This window comes from Henckelia pumila, chromosome 2 (genome assembly GCF_033568475.1).
Source record: "Henckelia pumila isolate YLH828 chromosome 2, ASM3356847v2, whole genome shotgun sequence".
Lineage (NCBI taxonomy): Eukaryota > Viridiplantae > Streptophyta > Magnoliopsida > Lamiales > Gesneriaceae > Henckelia > Henckelia pumila.
Window position 1 is genome coordinate 156,163,424 of NC_133121.1, and position 19,537 is coordinate 156,182,960.

Consider the following 19,537-nt stretch of genomic DNA (forward strand, 5'->3'; position numbering starts at 1 on the left):
GCTTTTCGATTTTCAAATCGCCGTAACTTTTGCGTCGGTTGTCCGATTTCGATTCAGAAAGATGTTCTGGAATCCTTGAGACGAGGGCTTCGATCTTGTATAAGTATTATGATGTTTGAGTTAGGTTTCGAAATCAGTATTTGACAGAATCAGTACGTTTGAGTTTATGACTATGTGTTTCAACGTATATGCGATTTTATATCGAAACCGGATTGATGAGTTCGTATTCAATGTATTCCATCATGATTCCAGCATGTTTTTGACTTGTTAGCAAAAGATTATAGCTGCTTATATGAGTAGTATGAATGATATGAAGTGATTAGAAGTTGATAAGAAGTTAATAATGAATTCGATACCGTGTCGGTTCTCAATTTTCAATCGCTACGCCGCCGGTTGATGTTTTGACATCGTTTTGATAGCCTATAACTGAGTTGAGATAGTTGTTTAGATGTTATGAATGTTATGGCATTTTTATTTCTCGCTTTCAGTTGAGTTTCGAAGGCTAACGATTCACGACTCCGAGTTGTACCGAATAAGAAGAAGTAAAGTTTGAAATGATGTTGATTGAATCTATATTGATGATTTTGATTCAATTCTGAAATGATTGAATAGAATGAAGTTTGATATGCATGTTTTAATGATATGTTTCGGAGTTTAATAGGAGACTTTGACTCAAGAACCTCAACTTGAAACCGAAGAAGAAGTGATCAAGATTGAAGTGAATTTGATTAAAGATTGATTGATGTTTGAATGATCAGATTCTTGTAGGAGTTGATGTATTTTCTATCCAGATGTGGAACATGACAAACTCGAGAATGAAAGGTATAAGATGACATCGAGAGTCAGGGATTCGATACTTGAGAATGATGATTTTTGAGTTATCCCGAACAAATCACATACTTGTTTAATACTTGTTCTTGAGGTAGAACTTATGTTATTGTCGATCCATCACAGGTAGTGGATCTTTATTGCTTTTGATATGATTGTATATTGAATTGATTCTATGCCAAGGTTGCGGTTAACCTTATTTTCTAGCCCGGAATGGCTACGATAGATGGATATCCATGTCAAGATCGTTTACAAATCTTGATGGCAATGAAGTGATAAGAATCAATTCTTGAGATAAGCGCGCTATATAAATTGAAGTCTTGATTTGAAGTTTGAGTCGATTTATGCGTTATTTTAACTCTATTCTTGAATTGACATGTTTAGAGTTGATATGAATTTATTTAACGCATTTATATATCGATTATACTGAGAATGATTTCTCACCGGAGTTTATCTGGTTGTTGTCTTGTTTTGTATGTGTGCATGACAACAGAGAGAGCAGGAGCTGTTCAACGACGTTATTGACAGCTGGGAGAGAGTCTAGCACGTGAAGACTCGGGTTGTAGATGAATTCTTGAGATCTAGAAGCATCAAACCTTAGAACTTGTTGGTTTTGAAATGCATGTATGAACTTGAGATAGTTTATGTCATTTATCGTTATTTAGAGACTTTTTCGATGTAACAAATGCATGTATAGATGCTTGAGATCTTGTTTATGTTTATATGCATGATTTGGATCTTATATATCATGTTTTAGACTTGAGTTTGATGGATTGAAAGGATCAAGTTGCTGATAAAAGTTTAGAGCAGAGTTTCTGCCCAGGATTCACCCGAGCGGCAGAAAACTACAGCCCGGGCGCACCCCGGGGCTTAGCCTACTGTTTTGGAAAAAAAACAGAGGCGCCCGGGCGGTTGTTTTTAACCGCCCGGGCCCACCACCCTTTGAAAAAAAAAATTTTTGATCCTTATTCTTTTCTTATTAGATTAATGATGCTTATTCATTAATTGCCCTTAAGATTTGAGATTAGCAACCCGAGGTCCTCACAGAAATGATGGACCGGGGTACGTCATGAAGACGTATAACCATTGAACAAAATAACTCCGCAACCTGACTTGCTTGGGATGTTGGCAGGAGACCAAAATGAGCATACTTCGTAAGCCTATCAATGACCACCAAAATGACTGTATACCCCTTTGATCGCGGCAATCCTGTTATAAAATCCAGGGCTATGTCTTCCCATATTTGTTCGGGGGTCTCAGTTGGTTGTAACAGACCATATGGTTTCTCAGTGGAGTATTTGGTAGTTTGACAAACTTAAAATTTAGCCACAAATTCTTGTGACTTTCTCATCCCTTCCCAATAGAAGTTTGCTGATAGGTGCAAAAATGTGCGTTTTACACCAGCATGGCCTCCCATGGGGGAAGTATGGAATTGTTGCATCACCAACTCCTTTAAAAGAAGAATTTGGAGCTAAATAATACCGCCTGCGAAACAAGAGCAACCCATTCCTCACTGTGAACTTCGAGTCAGATACTTGTGGATGGTCACTCATACGTTGGTGCAACTCCAATCTTGGTTCGTTTACGTATGTTTGGTACCAACTGTATTGTTACGTAGTACTAATTTGGAAAATCGTGGTACAATTAAGACTTTTTACAGTAATAAAAAAGTTAAATATACATCATATATATGTGTATCGTTATGGTCTTGGTTCTTTTACATATTTGCAGTACCAGTTACATTATTATGTATTATTAATGTGGTAAAATGTGGCAAAACTAAGATTAGTTGCAGTACCATAGTTAAAAATGGTACTGATACATATATAGTTTTTTTTTTTGACGGACATACATATATAGTTAATATACACATAAACTTGTCATCAACCAAAATATCGCATTGATTCAACTAAAATATATATTAATTCAACCAAAATATTGTTTCGATGCAACCAAGATATATTATAAATTCAACCAAAATATCGTTTCAATTCAACAAAGATTTATCATCAATTTAATAAAAATATACTATAAATCTCATCAATATAAAATATCAATTCAACAAAAATACATTAGCAATTCCATATATTCCTAAAATCCATTTTTAACAATCCATATTTTTCACTTATGATGTTTGCGGTAATGAGTGCCCTAATAGTGTCTGTGTTGAAATATTCTGATGGTTTCATGCAAAGAGGTTGTCACGACAAATAACATTCTACCCAGTGATATCTAAATACGCCACAATCCAAAACAGTCTCACCGTCTCTGCATTTTGGAAATCCTTGGACTTTACAAAATCATATTTTTCATTTTCAAATAAATATTCACAGGCTGTTTGACATACTCTAGCCTCATCACAATGAAAAACTCTGATGACATAAAACAAACCGATATATTATCTCCAACATTGAAGGACACATGAGGAACATCAAACCTTTTGAGCACGGTTTCAATTTTCAAACAATTGAAGCTAATTTTGGCATGTTTAACCATTTCGAAAAAGGAGAATCTTTGATTCACTGAGTTTTTTTCACCGATTATAAGTGAAATTTATTCAATCACACTACGAAACTGCGGTAGAGCAACGGTTCGGTGACTTGTACGGGCTACGGGTACTCGGTTTGACTTCATCTCCTCCTTGTTTCCAGATCATTTCTATAAATAAATTTAAAAAATTACCATCCCATTTTCATTTCATTTTTTGTTTTCAACTCTCCCACTATTCATTCGAACACAATACAATTTTCTTTCTAAAAATGATAAAAACTCATTTTAACATTAGAAAATTAAAGAATTGAGCTACATTTTTTAAAAACACTTCTTCTTGAAATTAAAGTAGTCCGAAAATTAATAGATCTCGAGGCAGAGAGAAACAAAAACTTTAAAACTTTTCTTTTCTTTTGTATTCCTGCAGGTGAGAGCGGTGAAAGTAGGATAAAATTACAGGATAATTTTTCAAAATCTCTCAATGATCACGCCGGTGAGGACAATCACCGTCGTCGGAGAACTTTGATGGTGAAGCTGGAGGAAAAAAACAGATAGAATTCTTACTTTATTAAAATTTTAATACAAATAAATGTAAAACAAAACTTTTATGTACCATTTAATTGAAATAGGGAGCTAGAATTAAAAAAAATTAACAGTAGGGAGCTCTTAATATTGAAATTTGACAGGGGAGCTGGAACTAAAAAAAATTGCAGCTAGGAGCCCTTAATAAAATATTCTGACAGGAGGACTGATTTGTAAAGTGAAAGTAGTGAGAGAGATTTTAGGCTAATTTACCGTTAATTAATTTATATTTATAATTATTTAATTAGAACAATGTGTAGAATAAGAGATAAGAAAATATATAGTAATTTGTATTCGAAACATTTTATTAATAGACAAAACCTTAAATATGTCGGGATTTTTTCTCTTTACCTGACGAGATCTCAAATATACAGGTCCCGAAATATATCGGATATGGGATCGAAAGAAAAAAAAAATCTCCTTATTCTTTTCGTGATGGAGATTGGGTAGGAGAGTTATACAAGTCCCAATCCGATCTAATATTATCTTTTAAAAAAAATAGATAAAAAAATTCCCGTGTCATATTTTTTAACTATCAACCAATCTAATTGATTCTGTTGAATACCTTCAACTAAAGCTAAATCAAGTAATTTAAAATAAAAAATTATTTTATAAAAGCATTACGTAAGATTTATAACTTGCATTACATACATGCGTTGCATGTGCCCCAATCACTAGTCATAAATGGAAGAAGCGAAGGGAAAATCACCCAGTAATTGGTATCTGCAAGAGGGACCAGAACTTCATTTAATTCAGATCAAATGTCAAAGACAATAAATACAGCGACATATAACATTTTTCAATACTATTGCCAGCGCAATCTGTACTAAATTTTCCCCAATCCATATGAAAAGGAAAAGGAAGTAAACAACACAAACTATATATAAAAAATTTTCACAGCTTGAGAGGCTTCAGCCCCAGGGAGGCTCTAAGCCTGTTTTGTTCTGCTATCTCAGGATCAGGATGGTCGGTTCCATCATCCTTCTTTGCCTTCTTTTCTTTCTTCTTTTTTGGTTCATCCCAAGCATCATCAGGCCCCTCCCCTCGCCTTTTTGGACTGACACTACGATGCTTCTTGCGACGGTCATCACCATCACGATCCTTGCGATCTCTGCTTCTACTTCGGCTCCTTGAATAACTTCTTCTCCCACGCTCCCTGTCTCGTCTCTCCCTCTCCCTGCCTTCCCTATCCCTTTCCCTGTCTTTCTCACGACCATAATCATCTTCGTCTCTTAAGCGATGTCGATCCCTGCCTCTTTCTCTATCCCTGTCTCTTTCCCTATCCCTGTCTCTATCTCTATCACGTCCTCTACCATAGTCTCTATCATATTCTCTGTCATAATCCCGGTCTCTGGCATAATCTCTATCCCTGAAAGTTCACGCAATTGATTAGCCCTACCTTCATCACACCGCTTGAATTCAATGAATCCTTTCAGGTAACCGAATTAAAACAATTAGAAGGCCTCGTTTTGGTTGTTTGGGTAGGGGCAGTCGAGATAACACTGCTTCTAATCACCCAAAATCAAGAAAAATAGAAATTTCATCAAATGGATCAGATAAAATGCAAACAAAATTTTTAGAACTATCCACTCTCGTCAAAAGGAGAATTAAAAATATAGGCAAATATCATTCAAAATCCTGCAGAATTCAAGATTGTATTGGGTTCAAACAAAAAGAATTCAAGATTGTACGATCCATCATACTTCTCAGCTGCACACTGCCAGTGCAGAGAAACCTGGCAGGATCATAATATAATGCTATAGGAAGCTGTACACGCCACTTTTGGCTTGAAATGCCACATTGGTTGAACACGTGAGTACATGTAATTCCTTAAGTTTGGTTTAAACAACAGCTTCCAGCTAATTTGTTGCTTGGATGGAAATGAAGAGAAAATTTAAAAGTTGAGAACACAATTTCTAGTCTCATATCATGTTACAACATTAGCAAGCATGTTGTGCACAACATCAATAACCATCACAACCAATGATACAAATCAGTGTCCAATAAAACAATGGAGCAAGTTCACATTTCAAACACCAGAAGTGGATACAATCAGTGACAATCCAACAGCAATTGAATAAATCACCTGAATGTTAACAAAAATATGAGTATTCCAAACCAGTTTAAAGACAAAAAATAAGACGTTCATCCAACACAGACAAAAACTATGTATGATCCTGTGTATGGACAGAAAGTAGCTTTGAGTGTTGGAATCATTAAATGACAAGAATGTCACAACTCAACTGGACGAAGACAATGAGAGGCCCATGGAATAAGGCATACCTGTATCTATGGCTTTCCCGTTTCCTCTCTCGATCTCTGTCCCTAGTCGGACTTCGTGCACCATAGTAATCCTGCACGTAAATATAAGTTATCAAACAAGAAACCAGCAGAAAAGAAACCAACTTCTACCAAAATGGATGATTACTGGACCTTGTCATGATCCCCAGAATCTATTCCATTTGCAAGCTGGTCGTCTTCATCCTTTTCTTCATCCTCCTCAAAATCATCTTCAAGAGCACTTCTTCGAGGTTCTAGTGTACCAATGGCTTCAAGTGTCAGTCTGAAAAAAGTAAAAATAAATGGTCATGAGTAGCTAAAGCATGGCAGAGTGACCATAACATCCAGAGCTTAAATTAAGGCAAGGAAACCAATGAGGAAGAGGAGAGAACAATACTTGATGCAAGTTAAAACAACTATCAAAAAATCAGGACCTGAGGAATGAAGATGTTCAAAGAGAACACAAGCTGATTATAAAAACGGATGCCAAGGGTTAAAAATAGTACTTGATAATCCAGATACCTTTTCTTGATCCGTGGCAATGCAATATCACAAGAGTAGTCTCTCGTTAGGAGTTCATCAATATACTCATCAACATGTGTCAACGTGAATTCTGGTGTAAGTCAAGCAAGGTAAGAAATAAATTAGGATGACACAAAATCATTGTCTATACAAAGACCAAATAATAAGGAAATAAAAAGGTCAAAAACCTTACTTCCATCATTTAGCTTAAGCCTCAGCTTTCTGTAATCATTATACAATGGTTCGAGGTAATGATACACGTCAACATCTGTCCCTGTGAGCCGCAAATAAAACGCTCCTAACACACGAACATATCTGCAACCAAAAACAGAGATGCTTGAGTTTTGTTCGCCAAAGCAAGAAGAAAAGAATCGGACAACATATATTCTTCTTCTTGAACCTGTAATTGAGCAGATTTTTTTAAATCCCATCAGAATGGATCGATTCCAAGAAACACAAAGGCCACTACCATATCATTAACAAATGAGAATAGAACTTTATTTTCTTTGACTCCAGCGGGCACATAGACAGATAATTTGCAATAGAACTAAAACAAAACAAACTAGCTGAAATTTCCTATAAGTTCGCCCAAGCAAAATTGAAAGAATCCCGACTCGCTACCGTCACAACTGAAAGGCAGAAAAGAAGTTGAAAAATACTTGTATTCGGGGTTTTTGATAAATTCAACGACGATTTCCTTGTCGGGCTGAATCTGGAGCATCTTCATGACGAGACAGATGAAAGGGGTGGGCTTTCGGTTCCCGCCGTGCGTACCGCCGAGGTGGTCGAGCTCCATGGCCTTGTCAACCAGCGTCTCCGCCGTGAGACCGAAGCACTGCTCCTTCCAGTAGGTGTTTTGATATATCTTAGAACGCAAAATCTTCTCTACCAAGTTTTGAGGGTTCGTACCTCGTATGCTCTTGGCGAGGGGATCTGTTCGATTCGCCATTGGAGAAATTTCCCAAACCCTAAAACCCACAGGCCACAGGTTATATTTATTTACATATATCTAGGGGTATAGGAGAAAAGCACTTTAAAAAAAAAAAAAAAATAGCTTTTTCAGTTAAAATAAAATGTTTGGATGGCCAAATAATAAGTTAAAATTAAAATTTTTCAAAAGCCAAAAATTATAGTTTAAAATAACATTTTAATAAATAAAAAATATCTACAAAATCTAAACGGGCTCTAATCAATCCAAAATTAAAATATTTTTATTGAATTTTTTTTATGATAGACTTTTGTATTGATTTTTATCAAATCCCAAGGAGTTCGTGAAAAGAATTCATGAAGTTTGATAAATTTTTTTGCAAAACTTTGCTGAGATTTATTTATTTTTTTTAAATAACAAACTTTCGATATAATTATCTTTATATATATGATTGAGTGTGTCAGTGTGTGTTGGTTTATGCATGTATCTTTTACTATTTATTAAGGAGTAAAATGTATTTTGGTACATGAACTATTGGTAAAATGTCATATTGGTACACGAACTATTGAAAATGGCTTAATTGGTACATTATCCAATTAAAAGGTCAATTTTACCCTTAATAGGAATTAATATTATATTTATTAATTTTAAAAGAGTAAAATGTATTTTGGTACACGAACTATTGGTAAAATGTCATATTGGTACACGAACTATTAAAAATGGCTTAATTGTTACATGATCCAATTAAAAGTTCAATTTTAATCTTAATAGGAATTAATATTATATTGATTAATTTTAAAATATCGTATTTATTTAAAAATTAATTATATATATAATGATAAACAATTGTTAAGTCAAATTATACAACAAATATTATAATATATTGATATGATAAAAATATATATCATCGAAGTCTGTTGATCTTGTGTTTAAATGATTGAAACAAGCATAATCACCGTTTTAGTTTTTCAAAATTTAGTATAAAAATTTTCAACATTAAAGATTAGATCATGAAAAAACAAATATCACAAAAAAAATCTCACTCATTATCTCAATTTACGTACTTCTAATAACCCAAATTTTTGTTACTCGATTTAATAATTTGTAATTTTATATTTTTTTACTCGCACTTAAATTAAATATAAATAAATAAATATTTTATCATTATTAAATATATTTTAGTCTAGCATATGATTTATTTATTGAGTTTGTGATTTTATTATAATATAATTTATATAAAAATTTTTAAATGGATAATTATTTACATAGATAGCAAAAAATACCATTTTATTTTATATTATTAATATTTTAAAAATTAAATCATGTACCAATTAAATCATTCTTTTATAGTTCGTGTACCAAATTGACATTTTACATATAGTTCGTCTATCAAAATGAATTTTACTCAATTAATTTTAAATAAATATGATATTTTAAAATTAATAAATATAATATTAATTTCTATGAATGGTAAAATTGACCTTTTAATTGGATCATGTACCAATTAAGCCATTTTCAATAGTTCGTGTACCAATATGACATTTTACCAATAGTTCGTGTACCAAAATACATTTTACTCATTTATTAAGCGTAGGCATATTAGAATAACTAATTTGGTGTCATGTTCTATTTTTTAATATACTCAAAATATCTTTCTTTTCAATTTTTTGTTTTCTCCATGTTTTTTACACGCTATCCTCACATCACCAATAACTCTCTTTGCCAATTTCAGTTCTTTTTTTTTTAATTAACCTAACCTGTTAAGCATAAAAATTCATATACATTGTAGTTATTATTTTATACACGCAAATGTGTGTGCACCGTTCCTAGTTTTTATAAATTTTTAAATACAATGAAATTATAATTAATTAATGCACAACATATATATATATATATATATATATATATATATAATTAATTAATGTTCAATAAGTGAATAAATAAATTAAATTATTAAAAATAATTTATTATTATTTTCAATTCTATGACAATAAAATCTTATTAAAAATTATGATTTTTATATGTATAATATGATAATTTATCAAGAAATTTCATGGATATAATTTGACGTAATAGAATTTCCATATTAGATGTTATAAAATAAAGATAATTATATTTAATTTATTTTAAAAAAAATTCTTTCAATTATATTAAAAATATTAATTTTTATTTTATAAAAAAATCTATAGCAATATTTGTTATTATTATTATTTTTCATCATTTTTGTGGCGTAAAATTTCTACTATTTAAAAATTAAATAACTTTGTATAGTATATTACAATTAATTGTATAAATTATGTATTAAAAATAACAAAATCATCTCCAAAATTTCATCGACCAAAATTTTTTTTAAAAATGGATTTTCAAATATTTTACGTTTTGATTTCATATTGAAAAAAGTTACATAAAAAAATTTAAAGGGAAAGAAGGAAAAGAAGAGGGAAACGAAATTAGAAATTCATTCAAATATTTGGATTCAAACAAAGATAATTCTAGACATTTTATTATTGTACCTTGAACTTGAAAGTTTGTACTTTAATAACTTTCATGGAGTCATTAAAAGTCTCTTGGAAATTTGAATAATTGTTGTTGAAAATATATTTTATATATATTAGAGTTGAATGTTGAAAATTGAGTTGTAAAATATTAAAAATTAGTGTGTGATGATGTAGATGATTATGTAATTATTTTTGGACTAATCTCAAATGTGGATCTATAAATAGGTCTTCATTTGTGATGAAAAATACAATTAAATTGAGAGAGAAAAATTTGTGAAGTGTAGAGTTTGATATATTTTGAGTTTTGAAGTTTTTACTTTTTACCATAAAATTTTACTTTTTCACAACACGTTATCAGCACGATCGCTCGTAGGTTCTCTATAATTTTCGACGCTCCAAAATACATGAAGAAGGAAAAAATATTCAACAAGTAAGAATATTTATTTTATTGTTTATATATTTTTACTATGTATATGTATTAATATATAATTTCATGTTATTATATAAAAGGATGTCTATGACACCGACCTTATAATAACGTGATATGATATATATTTATTATGTATATATACTAACTATATTAATATATAATTTCATTTTATTATATAAAAGGATGTCTATAACACCGACCTTATAATAACGTGATATGATATATCTTTATTATGTATATATACTAACTATATTAATATATAATTTCATGTTATTATATAAAAGGATGTCTATGGCACCGACCTTATAATAACGTGATATGATATATATTTATTATGTATATATACTAACTATATTAATATATAATTTCATGTTATTATATAAAAAGATGTCTATGGCACCGACCTTATAATAACGTGACATGATATATATTATTGTGTATTTATATACTAATTAACCATATTCATATAATTTTATGTTATTATAAAAAAGGATGTTTATGACATCGACCTTATAATAACGTGATATGCTATATATTATTGTGTATTTATATACTAACCATATTCGTATAATCTCATATTATTATATAAAAGGATGTCTATGACACCGACCTTATAATAATGTGATATGATATACATAATTATTTAATTATGATTATTTTTATATGCATCACATGATTATCACAAATTTTTATTCAACACATAATCATTTTTTTCTTACCCCCAACGGTCACAAAAGATAACAAAACGGCTAGTTTTTTGCCTATAAATATGTTCACTCAAACTCATTTCAATCACACCAAATTCACTCTTTCTCTCAAAATATTTTCTCCTCGGTTTTTTCGAAGAAAAAGAAGAAGATGGCGTTTTTAAGGGTATTTTTTTTAACTATTATGGTTATCATGCTTACGAGTCTTTTATTTATCGGTGATTATCCACCACGTACTTTTTCTCTATTTGTACACATACTTGTAATCTTCGTTCTTCCATTATTTTGTATTGTCATATTAATAGAAATTAACTAATAAAATGTATTGTTGTTTTTTTAGTACCACCATATCAAATTTGGCAAAGATTGAATTCGTTGCGCTCGATATCACTCTAAATAATTATATGAAATGGACTCTCGATGTAAAAATGCGTCTTGAGTCATTGGGTCTAAGTGATAGCATCAAAAAAAATAATATATCATCATCACAAGAAAAGACAAAGTCTATGATTTTCTTACGTAGACGTCTTGATGAAGGATTGAAATGTGAGTATCTCACAGAAAAAGACCCAATGATTTTATGGAAAGGGCTGAAAGAAAGATTTGAGCATATAAGGGAAGTTATACTTCCGACTGCCCGTGATGAATGGAATACGTTGAGATTCCAAGACTTTAAAAAAGTCAGTGATTACAATTCTGCGATGTCTCGCAATTGAAATTTTGTGGGCATGTTGTTACTAAAATGGAAATGCTTGAAAAAATATTTTTCACTTTCCACGCATCGAATATAACTTTACAACAACAGTATAAAGTGCGTGGATTTTTGAGATATTCTGAACTCATCACATGTCTTTTTGTGGCGGAAAAGAACAACGAATTGTTAGTAAGAAATCATCAATCCCGACCCACTAGATCAACAGCATTTTCAGAAGCAAATGTCGTAATAAAAAATCAAAATCAAAATCAAAGGCATAGACAAGATTTTGGTCGTGGACGAGGTCGAGGACGTGGGCGTGGACGTGGACGTAAAAATGATCGCGGTCGTGGTCGCGGCTGTGGATATGAAAATAATCGAGATAGTTACTTCAATAACTCATCTCAAAAGAACGTTACGAACCACCAACCAAAAAGGCAGCATGAAAACACGAGTGAAAATGAAAATTACTCAAAAAGATCTCAGAGTGTTTGTTATAGATGTAGCACTCCAGGACATTGGTCACATATTTGTCGAACCCCTGAGCACCTATGTAAGCTCTATAAAGAATCGACAGAGGGGAAAGGAAAAGAGACCAATTTTGTTGAAAACAGTGATCATTCAAGTGGTTCAACTCATTTAGATGCTGCTGATTTTTCAAATGATTTTGAGGACAATGATTAATATATTGGTGGGACTAGAATGTAGCATTCTGTATTTTTCATGTATTTTTGTATTATGAAACATGTTATATTTTTCATATAATGTCATTAATTTTCTTTATTGCATATTTTCTTTTGAAGTTCAAAATGGAAAACGGTATGAGCAAAGCTAAACAAGAAAATAATCCCATGAAAATTTGCATACCCGATAGTGGTACAACGCACACTATTCTCCGAGATAAAATATATTTCTTGGAATTAAAACCAACAAAAACAATGGTGAATACAATATCAAGTCCTGTAGACTTGATTGAAGGTTGTGGAAAAGCACATTTTTTGTTACCTAATGGTACAAATTTTTGATAAATGATGATTTATATTCACCACAATCAAAAAAAAATTTGTTGAGTTTTAATGACATATATTCTCATGGGTATGATACTGAGACGATAACTGATGGAAATCAGAAATATATGTGTCTTACCACATATAAATCATGAAAGAAATATGTGGTTGAAAATTTATCAATGCTCCCTACTGGATTGCATTATACACATATAAAGCCAATCGAATCAAATATGGTGGTTAATAGTTCTTCAATATTAACCAATTGGCATGATCGATTGTGACATCCTGGTTCAATAATGATGCGAAGAATTATTGAAAATACACATGATCATCCATTGAAAGACCAAAAGATCTTTCAGAATAATAAGTTTCAATGTAAAACATGTTCTCTTGGAAAACTTATTATAAGACCATCGCCAGCTAAAATCCAAACAGAATCACCCATATTTCTTGAACGTATTCAGGGTGATATTTGTGGGCCAATTCATCCACCATGTGGACCATTTCGATATTTTATGGTATTGATCGATGTCTCTAGCAGATGGTCGCATGTATACTTATTGTCAACTCGGAATGTGACATTTGCAAGATTAATTGCTCAAATAATAATATTGCGGAATCAATTTTCAAATTATACAGTCAAGAAAATAAGACTTGATAATGCTGGAGAATTTACTTCCCAAACTTTCAATGATTATTGTATGTCAATGAGAATTACTGTTGAACATCTTGTTGCTCATGTTTATACACAGAATGGATTAGCTCAATCATTGATTAAAATTCTACAACTGATTGCTAAACCAATGATTATGAGAACAAAACTCCTTATTTCTATATGAGGACATGCAATTTTACATGCTGCGGCATTAATTCGCATCATACCAAGTGCATATCATAAATTCTCCCCATTGCAGCTTGCATTTGGTAAAGAACTAGATATTTCTTATCTGAAATTTTTTGGATGTATGGTGTATGTGCCTATTGCACCACCTCAACGATTAAAAATGGGTCCTCAAAGAAAAATCTGTATTTATATCGGTTATGATAGCCCATCAATTATTCGATATCTTGAGCCTCAAACAGGCGATGTGTTTACAGCACGTTTTGTTGATTGTCATTTTAATGAAGAAATCTTCACAATGTTAGGGGGAGAAAAGAAACACATCGAAAAAGAAATCACATGGTATGTACCATCATTTTTACATTTGGATCCAAGAACCAAACAATGTGAAAAATATGTACAACAAATTGTGCATTTGCAAAGAATAGCAAATCAAATGCCAGATGCATTTGCAGACACAAAAGGGATAACAAAATCATATATACTTGATAAGTTCATTTTGTATGCATTAGTTCGTGATATATTTATGTCTATTTTGTATGCATTCATATTATTTTTATGTGTTTTTATGTGTTTTAGTGCATGATTGTGTATTTCACTCCTCGAGTTAATTTTGTAGGAAAATGAATTGTTGAAGAGTGAATTACGGAGCAGCCTTGGTCTAAAAATCATATTTAATTTTAGAAGGATTCAAATCCAATCTTCGCCGTTCATAATTAAGTTCCAGATGTGTTGAAGCTGCTGTCCAAATTTCAGCTCGATCCGACGGCTATATCTTGAGATATGAATTTTTCAACATCGTCGCTCGCAGCAGAAATTTTGTATTGCGCGCGAGCGAGAATCAAGCTCGCCCACGCGCGAATCAGAGTTCCAGAACTCTGTTTTCTTGTTCTGCGCGCGCGCGAGACTTATTCCGCGCGCGCGCGTGTGTTTCGGCATCAGATTTGTTCCGAAAAGTCCTTGTTTTGGAAGGAAATTAATTGGTATGGGTTGCGGACCATATAAATAGAAGATATATCATATTTTTGGGAGTTCGGAAGTTCCAGAACGGAGACAACACAGAGGGAGGCAGCTACAGGCTTGAGAGAGAAGATTTTTCTTTTATTTTCTTTTTTTCTTCTTATTTTATTTTTGAATTATTGTTTTTAATTATTGAGTAGTTTATTTTCAACCAAGATGGCGTGATTGAGCCGAACAAATTTATGTAGAAAACTTGGATGTTTGTTTGGGATTTTTCAGAGTTGATTTTATTTTATTGATTGTCATATTTATATTTGTCTTGTGAATAGTCTGATCAACTGTTTGCTTTCATGTTAATTGATTTCAAGTCGACAGAGGAGGTATTGATTTTGATCACTTTGATAATCATCATATTGTAAAATCGACTAGAAATAGAATTCGGTTTCAGTGTGCGGTTTGGGTGTAAACTGAATTTTCACAAATATTTAATGCATTCAAATTTAATTAGAATTACGAAAGATTAATCCGTCAATATTTGAATAGGTTTGATTGTTCTAGAAATAGACCTTTGAACAAGATAGGATAATTCCCGTGATCTAAGATTAAATCTGAGTCCTGAATCAACTACATGTTACATGATTTGTTTGGTACCTACGTGTGTCTTGGTTATCTCGTTTTAATTATTTTTATCTTCAGTTATTTTAATTCTTATTTCTTTAGAAGTTTTTATTTTAAATTCTTATTTTATTTAAATCAAATTGCTTTTATGATTTTGTCTAGATTAAGCTAAATAATTAATTCTTGAGAATTGACTGCAGTCCCTGTGGAATCGATACTTGGACTCTCAGTCCACTTTACTATTACTTGACCTGGTGCGCTTGTCAGTAGATTTTTATCAAACCGATTTAGCCGGTCAATACCTGCTGTAAATGCCCCTGCTCGAATTGAAATGTCAAAGAAACAAATTGAAGACACTCATGATGTCATAAAACGCTTGAAGCGTGGAAAATCAGTCGGTTCCAAGAATAAAAATCCTTGAAAAAGAAAAGTCATAGAGAAACACGATGATCACAAAATAGAAAATGGTGTTCCAGAAGAAATATCTGATGATGAAAATGTTCTATCAGAACCACAAACTGACGAGAATCGTGAAATCTCTATCAATTATATTAATACTGAAAAAATATGGAACCGAAAAGATATAGAAGATATTGATGAGATATTTTCTTATAATGTGGCATGTGACATCATAAATGAGAATTAAGATCATGAACCAAAATCTTTTGGTAAATGTAAAAATCGACATGATTGGGCAAAATGGAAAGATGTCATCCAGGTTGAATTGAATTCGCTAAATAAACGTAATATTTTTGGACCTATAGTCCTCACACCTGAAGGTATAAAACCTGTTATATACAAATGAGTTTTTATTCGAAAGCGAAATGAGAAAAATGAAATAGTAAGATATAAAGCTAGACTTGTTGCACAAGGTTTTTCTCAAAGGCCTAGAATTGATTATGAAGAAACGTATTCTCCTATTATGGATGCAATTACGTTTCGATATTTGATTAGTTTGGCAGTGTCTGAAAATTTGAAAATATGTCTTATGGATGTTGTTACAGCTTACTTATACGGATCACTTGATAGTGATATATACATGAAAATCCCTGAAGGATTTAAGATGACTGAAGCACAAAGTTCAAAACCCAGAGAATTTTATTCTGTGAAATTGCAAAGATCATTATATGGGTTGAAGCAATCCGGCCGAATGTGGTATAATCGGCTAAGTGAGCACTTGATAAAAAGGGATGTGTAAATGATCCAATATACTCTACCCTTGTGTTTTCATCAAGAAAACAATATCCGGATGTGTAATTATTGTTGTATATGTTGATGATTTAAATATTATTGGAACGAATAAGAAAATTCAAGAAGTTATGATATACTTGAAGGAAGAATTCGAAATGAAGGATCTTGGAAAAATCAAGTACTTTCTGGGTTTGCAAATCGAACAAAAAGAATGTGGAATTTTTGTTCACCAGGCAAATTATACAGAAAAAGTCCTTAAACGTTTTAATATGGATAAATCAAATCCATTAAGTACTCCAATGGTTGTTGGATCTTTAAATATAGAAAATGATCCATTCCGTCCATGTGAAGATGATGAAGTTATTCTTGTTCCAGAAGTATCATATCTAAGTGTCATTGGTGCCCTTATGTGTCTTGAAAATTGTACTAGACCTGATATATCTTTTGCTGTAAATTTATTGGCAAGATTCAGCTCATATCCAACAAAGAGGCACTGGAACGGAATTAAACATATATTTCGTTATCTACGAGGAACGACATATTTGAGACTTTTGTACTCAAAAGACACCAATCAAAGTATCATTGGTTATGCTGATGCTGGATATTTATCTGATCCACATAAGGCACGTTCCCAAACCGGATATGTATTTACTCATGGAGGCACTGCAATTTCTTGGCGTTCACAGAAACAAATACCTCGTAACAACTTCATCAAATCACGCCGAGATTATTGCGCTACATATAGCAAGTCGTGAATGTGTTTGGCTAAAATCAATGACACAACATATCCAAACTTCTTGTGGACTATCAGTAGACAAGAAGCATGTGACGCTATATGAAGATAATGCTGCATGTATTTCTCAAATGAAAGAAGGATACATCAAAAGTGACAGAACCAAACATATCCCCCCAAAATTCTTTGCCTACACTCAAGAACTTGAGAAGAACAAAGATATTGATATCTGTTACATTCAATCAAGTGAGAACTCATCAGATCTCTTCATAAAGGCACTTTCTACGACAATATTTAGAAAACATATATATAACATTGAGATGCGAAATCTACGGAATATGTGAAGAATCACTCGTGTTAACATGAGGGGGAGTTTACGTGGCTGCACTCTTTTTTCCTTGCTATGGTTTTTATCCCACTGGGTTTTTTCTAGTAAGGTTTTTAACGAGACAACATAAAATACGTAATAAAGACAATCATCGTATGACGATCATCATCACAAGGGGGAGTGTTGAAAATATATTATATATATATTAGAGTTGAATGTTGAAAATTGAGTTGTAAAATGTTAAAAATTAGTGTGTGATGATGTAGATGATTGTGTAATTATTTTTGGACTAATCTCAAATGTGGATCTATAAATAGGTCTTCATTTGTGATAAAAAAAAATACAATTGAATTGAGAGAGAAAAAATTGTGAAGTGTAGAGTTTGATATATTTTGAGTTTTGGAGTTTTTACTTTTTACCATAAATTTTTACTTTTTCACAACACTTATGAACTTTTATAGAGTTTTTAAAATTCATGGTTGAATACCACATGAATTTTTAAAACTCCATATACTTTTATTTTGGATACCACTAGATTTCCATAGAGTTTATAAAAATTTGGATTGAATACATATTGACTTTTAAATTCCACAAGACTCTTTAAAAAATCATGATTTCTTCCACTTTGAATACACACCCTATACTGTATCCTTTACTTCTTTTACTATTTATTATTATTATTATTATTATTATTATTATTATTATTATTATTATTAACTTTGAAATTTCTTGAAGGACCCGTGTAGTGCTCTGGAGAGAAGAAGAGAATAAGAATGAAAAGAAAAAGAAAGAAGAAAAAGATAGGCGTGAAGGAGGGGATGCATGGGAGACAAGCTCATAAAGAAATGGGGAACGTGGTAGAAGAGTGTTCCTTTCAACACTTAATTCGCATCGTGGTGACTAATTAAAATGCAGTCTACCACTCTTCCTTGACTCAACTGATAAAAATACTATCTTCCAACTCGTTTATTCAAAGTATATCAATATTATATTTAAAATACTTGTGAAAAGAAGTTCTAACACTTCGTTCGTAGGTTAGCCTCGTCCCGCGAGTCCAGAATCAAACTCGACCTAAAATCATTTACTTAATCAAAATTGTTAAACGTAAAATAAACAAAATCATGAAATCATAATCATTAAATCATAACTTAAACAATTTAAGGCATAAAATCATTTAAAAATTATTTTAAAATCATCGTGAGCGAGTTTAGTGGATTCGGACCTTACACTTATGATGAAGATGTTGTCCCAACTGGCGGTGAAGGTGTATGAATGTCAGAGCAGCTAGTTTAGCCCGTGACCATATGATGATAATGTTTTGAAGATTTATTTTTAAACAGTATTTCATTTTCCGCATATGTTAGAATTTATTAATGTTTATTTTCATGATTTTGCATGGTTATGGAATATTTTACGTATGCATGGATTTATGGAGGAATATTGTGTGAGTATTTAAGTTATGAGATTTCCATTCATGAATATTAATTAAGTTTAAATATTTAATTTAATGTTTTTAATTGCATGCAATATATATTTATATATTTTATGTTATTTTATGAAAAATTATTTTAAGCATAGTATATATATGTATGGGCATATATATATAGTATTAATATTTTATAGTAAAGAAATAGATTAGAGAATAAAGTATTTTTAAAAAAAATTCAGTAGTAGTTTGGGTCGTTTCCCAGAGAACTCGGTACAAAGACGAAAAACCGACCCGCCACGCCTAATGGTGGGTTGCAATAGGTTGTAGTCCGGTCCGCCCACTAGCCCGTTTTGACACACTATGTACCAAATTATACCTCAATGCATAGATTCTGGACATAGCTTAGAAATTCCTTTTCAAATATTATTACATCGATTGCATTTTTTGAACAGACGGAAATGCAGCAAA

The 19,537-nt window shown here is 31.8% G+C and overlaps 1 protein-coding gene across 1 annotated transcript; it reads right to left on the reverse strand.

Moving 5' to 3' along the window:
• Positions 1 to 4,616: 4,616 nt before the first annotated feature.
• LOC140882284 (uncharacterized) lies at positions 4,617 to 7,703 on the reverse strand. The gene is made up of 6 exons (XM_073288203.1): positions 7,362 to 7,703; positions 6,896 to 7,017; positions 6,703 to 6,793; positions 6,334 to 6,463; positions 6,184 to 6,254; positions 4,617 to 5,269 (listed from the first exon to the last, which is right to left on the reverse strand). The coding sequence occupies exons 1-6, from the start codon at positions 7,649 to 7,651 to the stop codon at positions 4,795 to 4,797; spliced, it is 1,179 nt and encodes a 392-aa protein (XP_073144304.1). The 5' UTR covers positions 7,652 to 7,703; the 3' UTR covers positions 4,617 to 4,794.
• Positions 7,704 to 19,537: the final 11,834 nt, after the last annotated feature.

What these genes read in the sequence shown, in the direction of transcription:
- LOC140882284 (XM_073288203.1), bottom strand. Translation starts at nt 7,651, where the DNA reads ATGGCGAATCGAACAGATCCCCTCGCCAAGAGCATACGAGGTACGAAC. An exon ending in TTGCCACGGATCAAGAAAAG is followed by an intron (nt 6,464 to 6,702) that starts GTATCTGGATTA and finishes TACTTTTTTCAG; the next exon opens with ACTGACACTTGAAGCCATTG. An exon ending in CGGGAAAGCCATAGATACAG is followed by an intron (nt 5,270 to 6,183) that starts GTATGCCTTATT and finishes GTGAACTTTCAG; the next exon opens with GGATAGAGATTATGCCAGAG.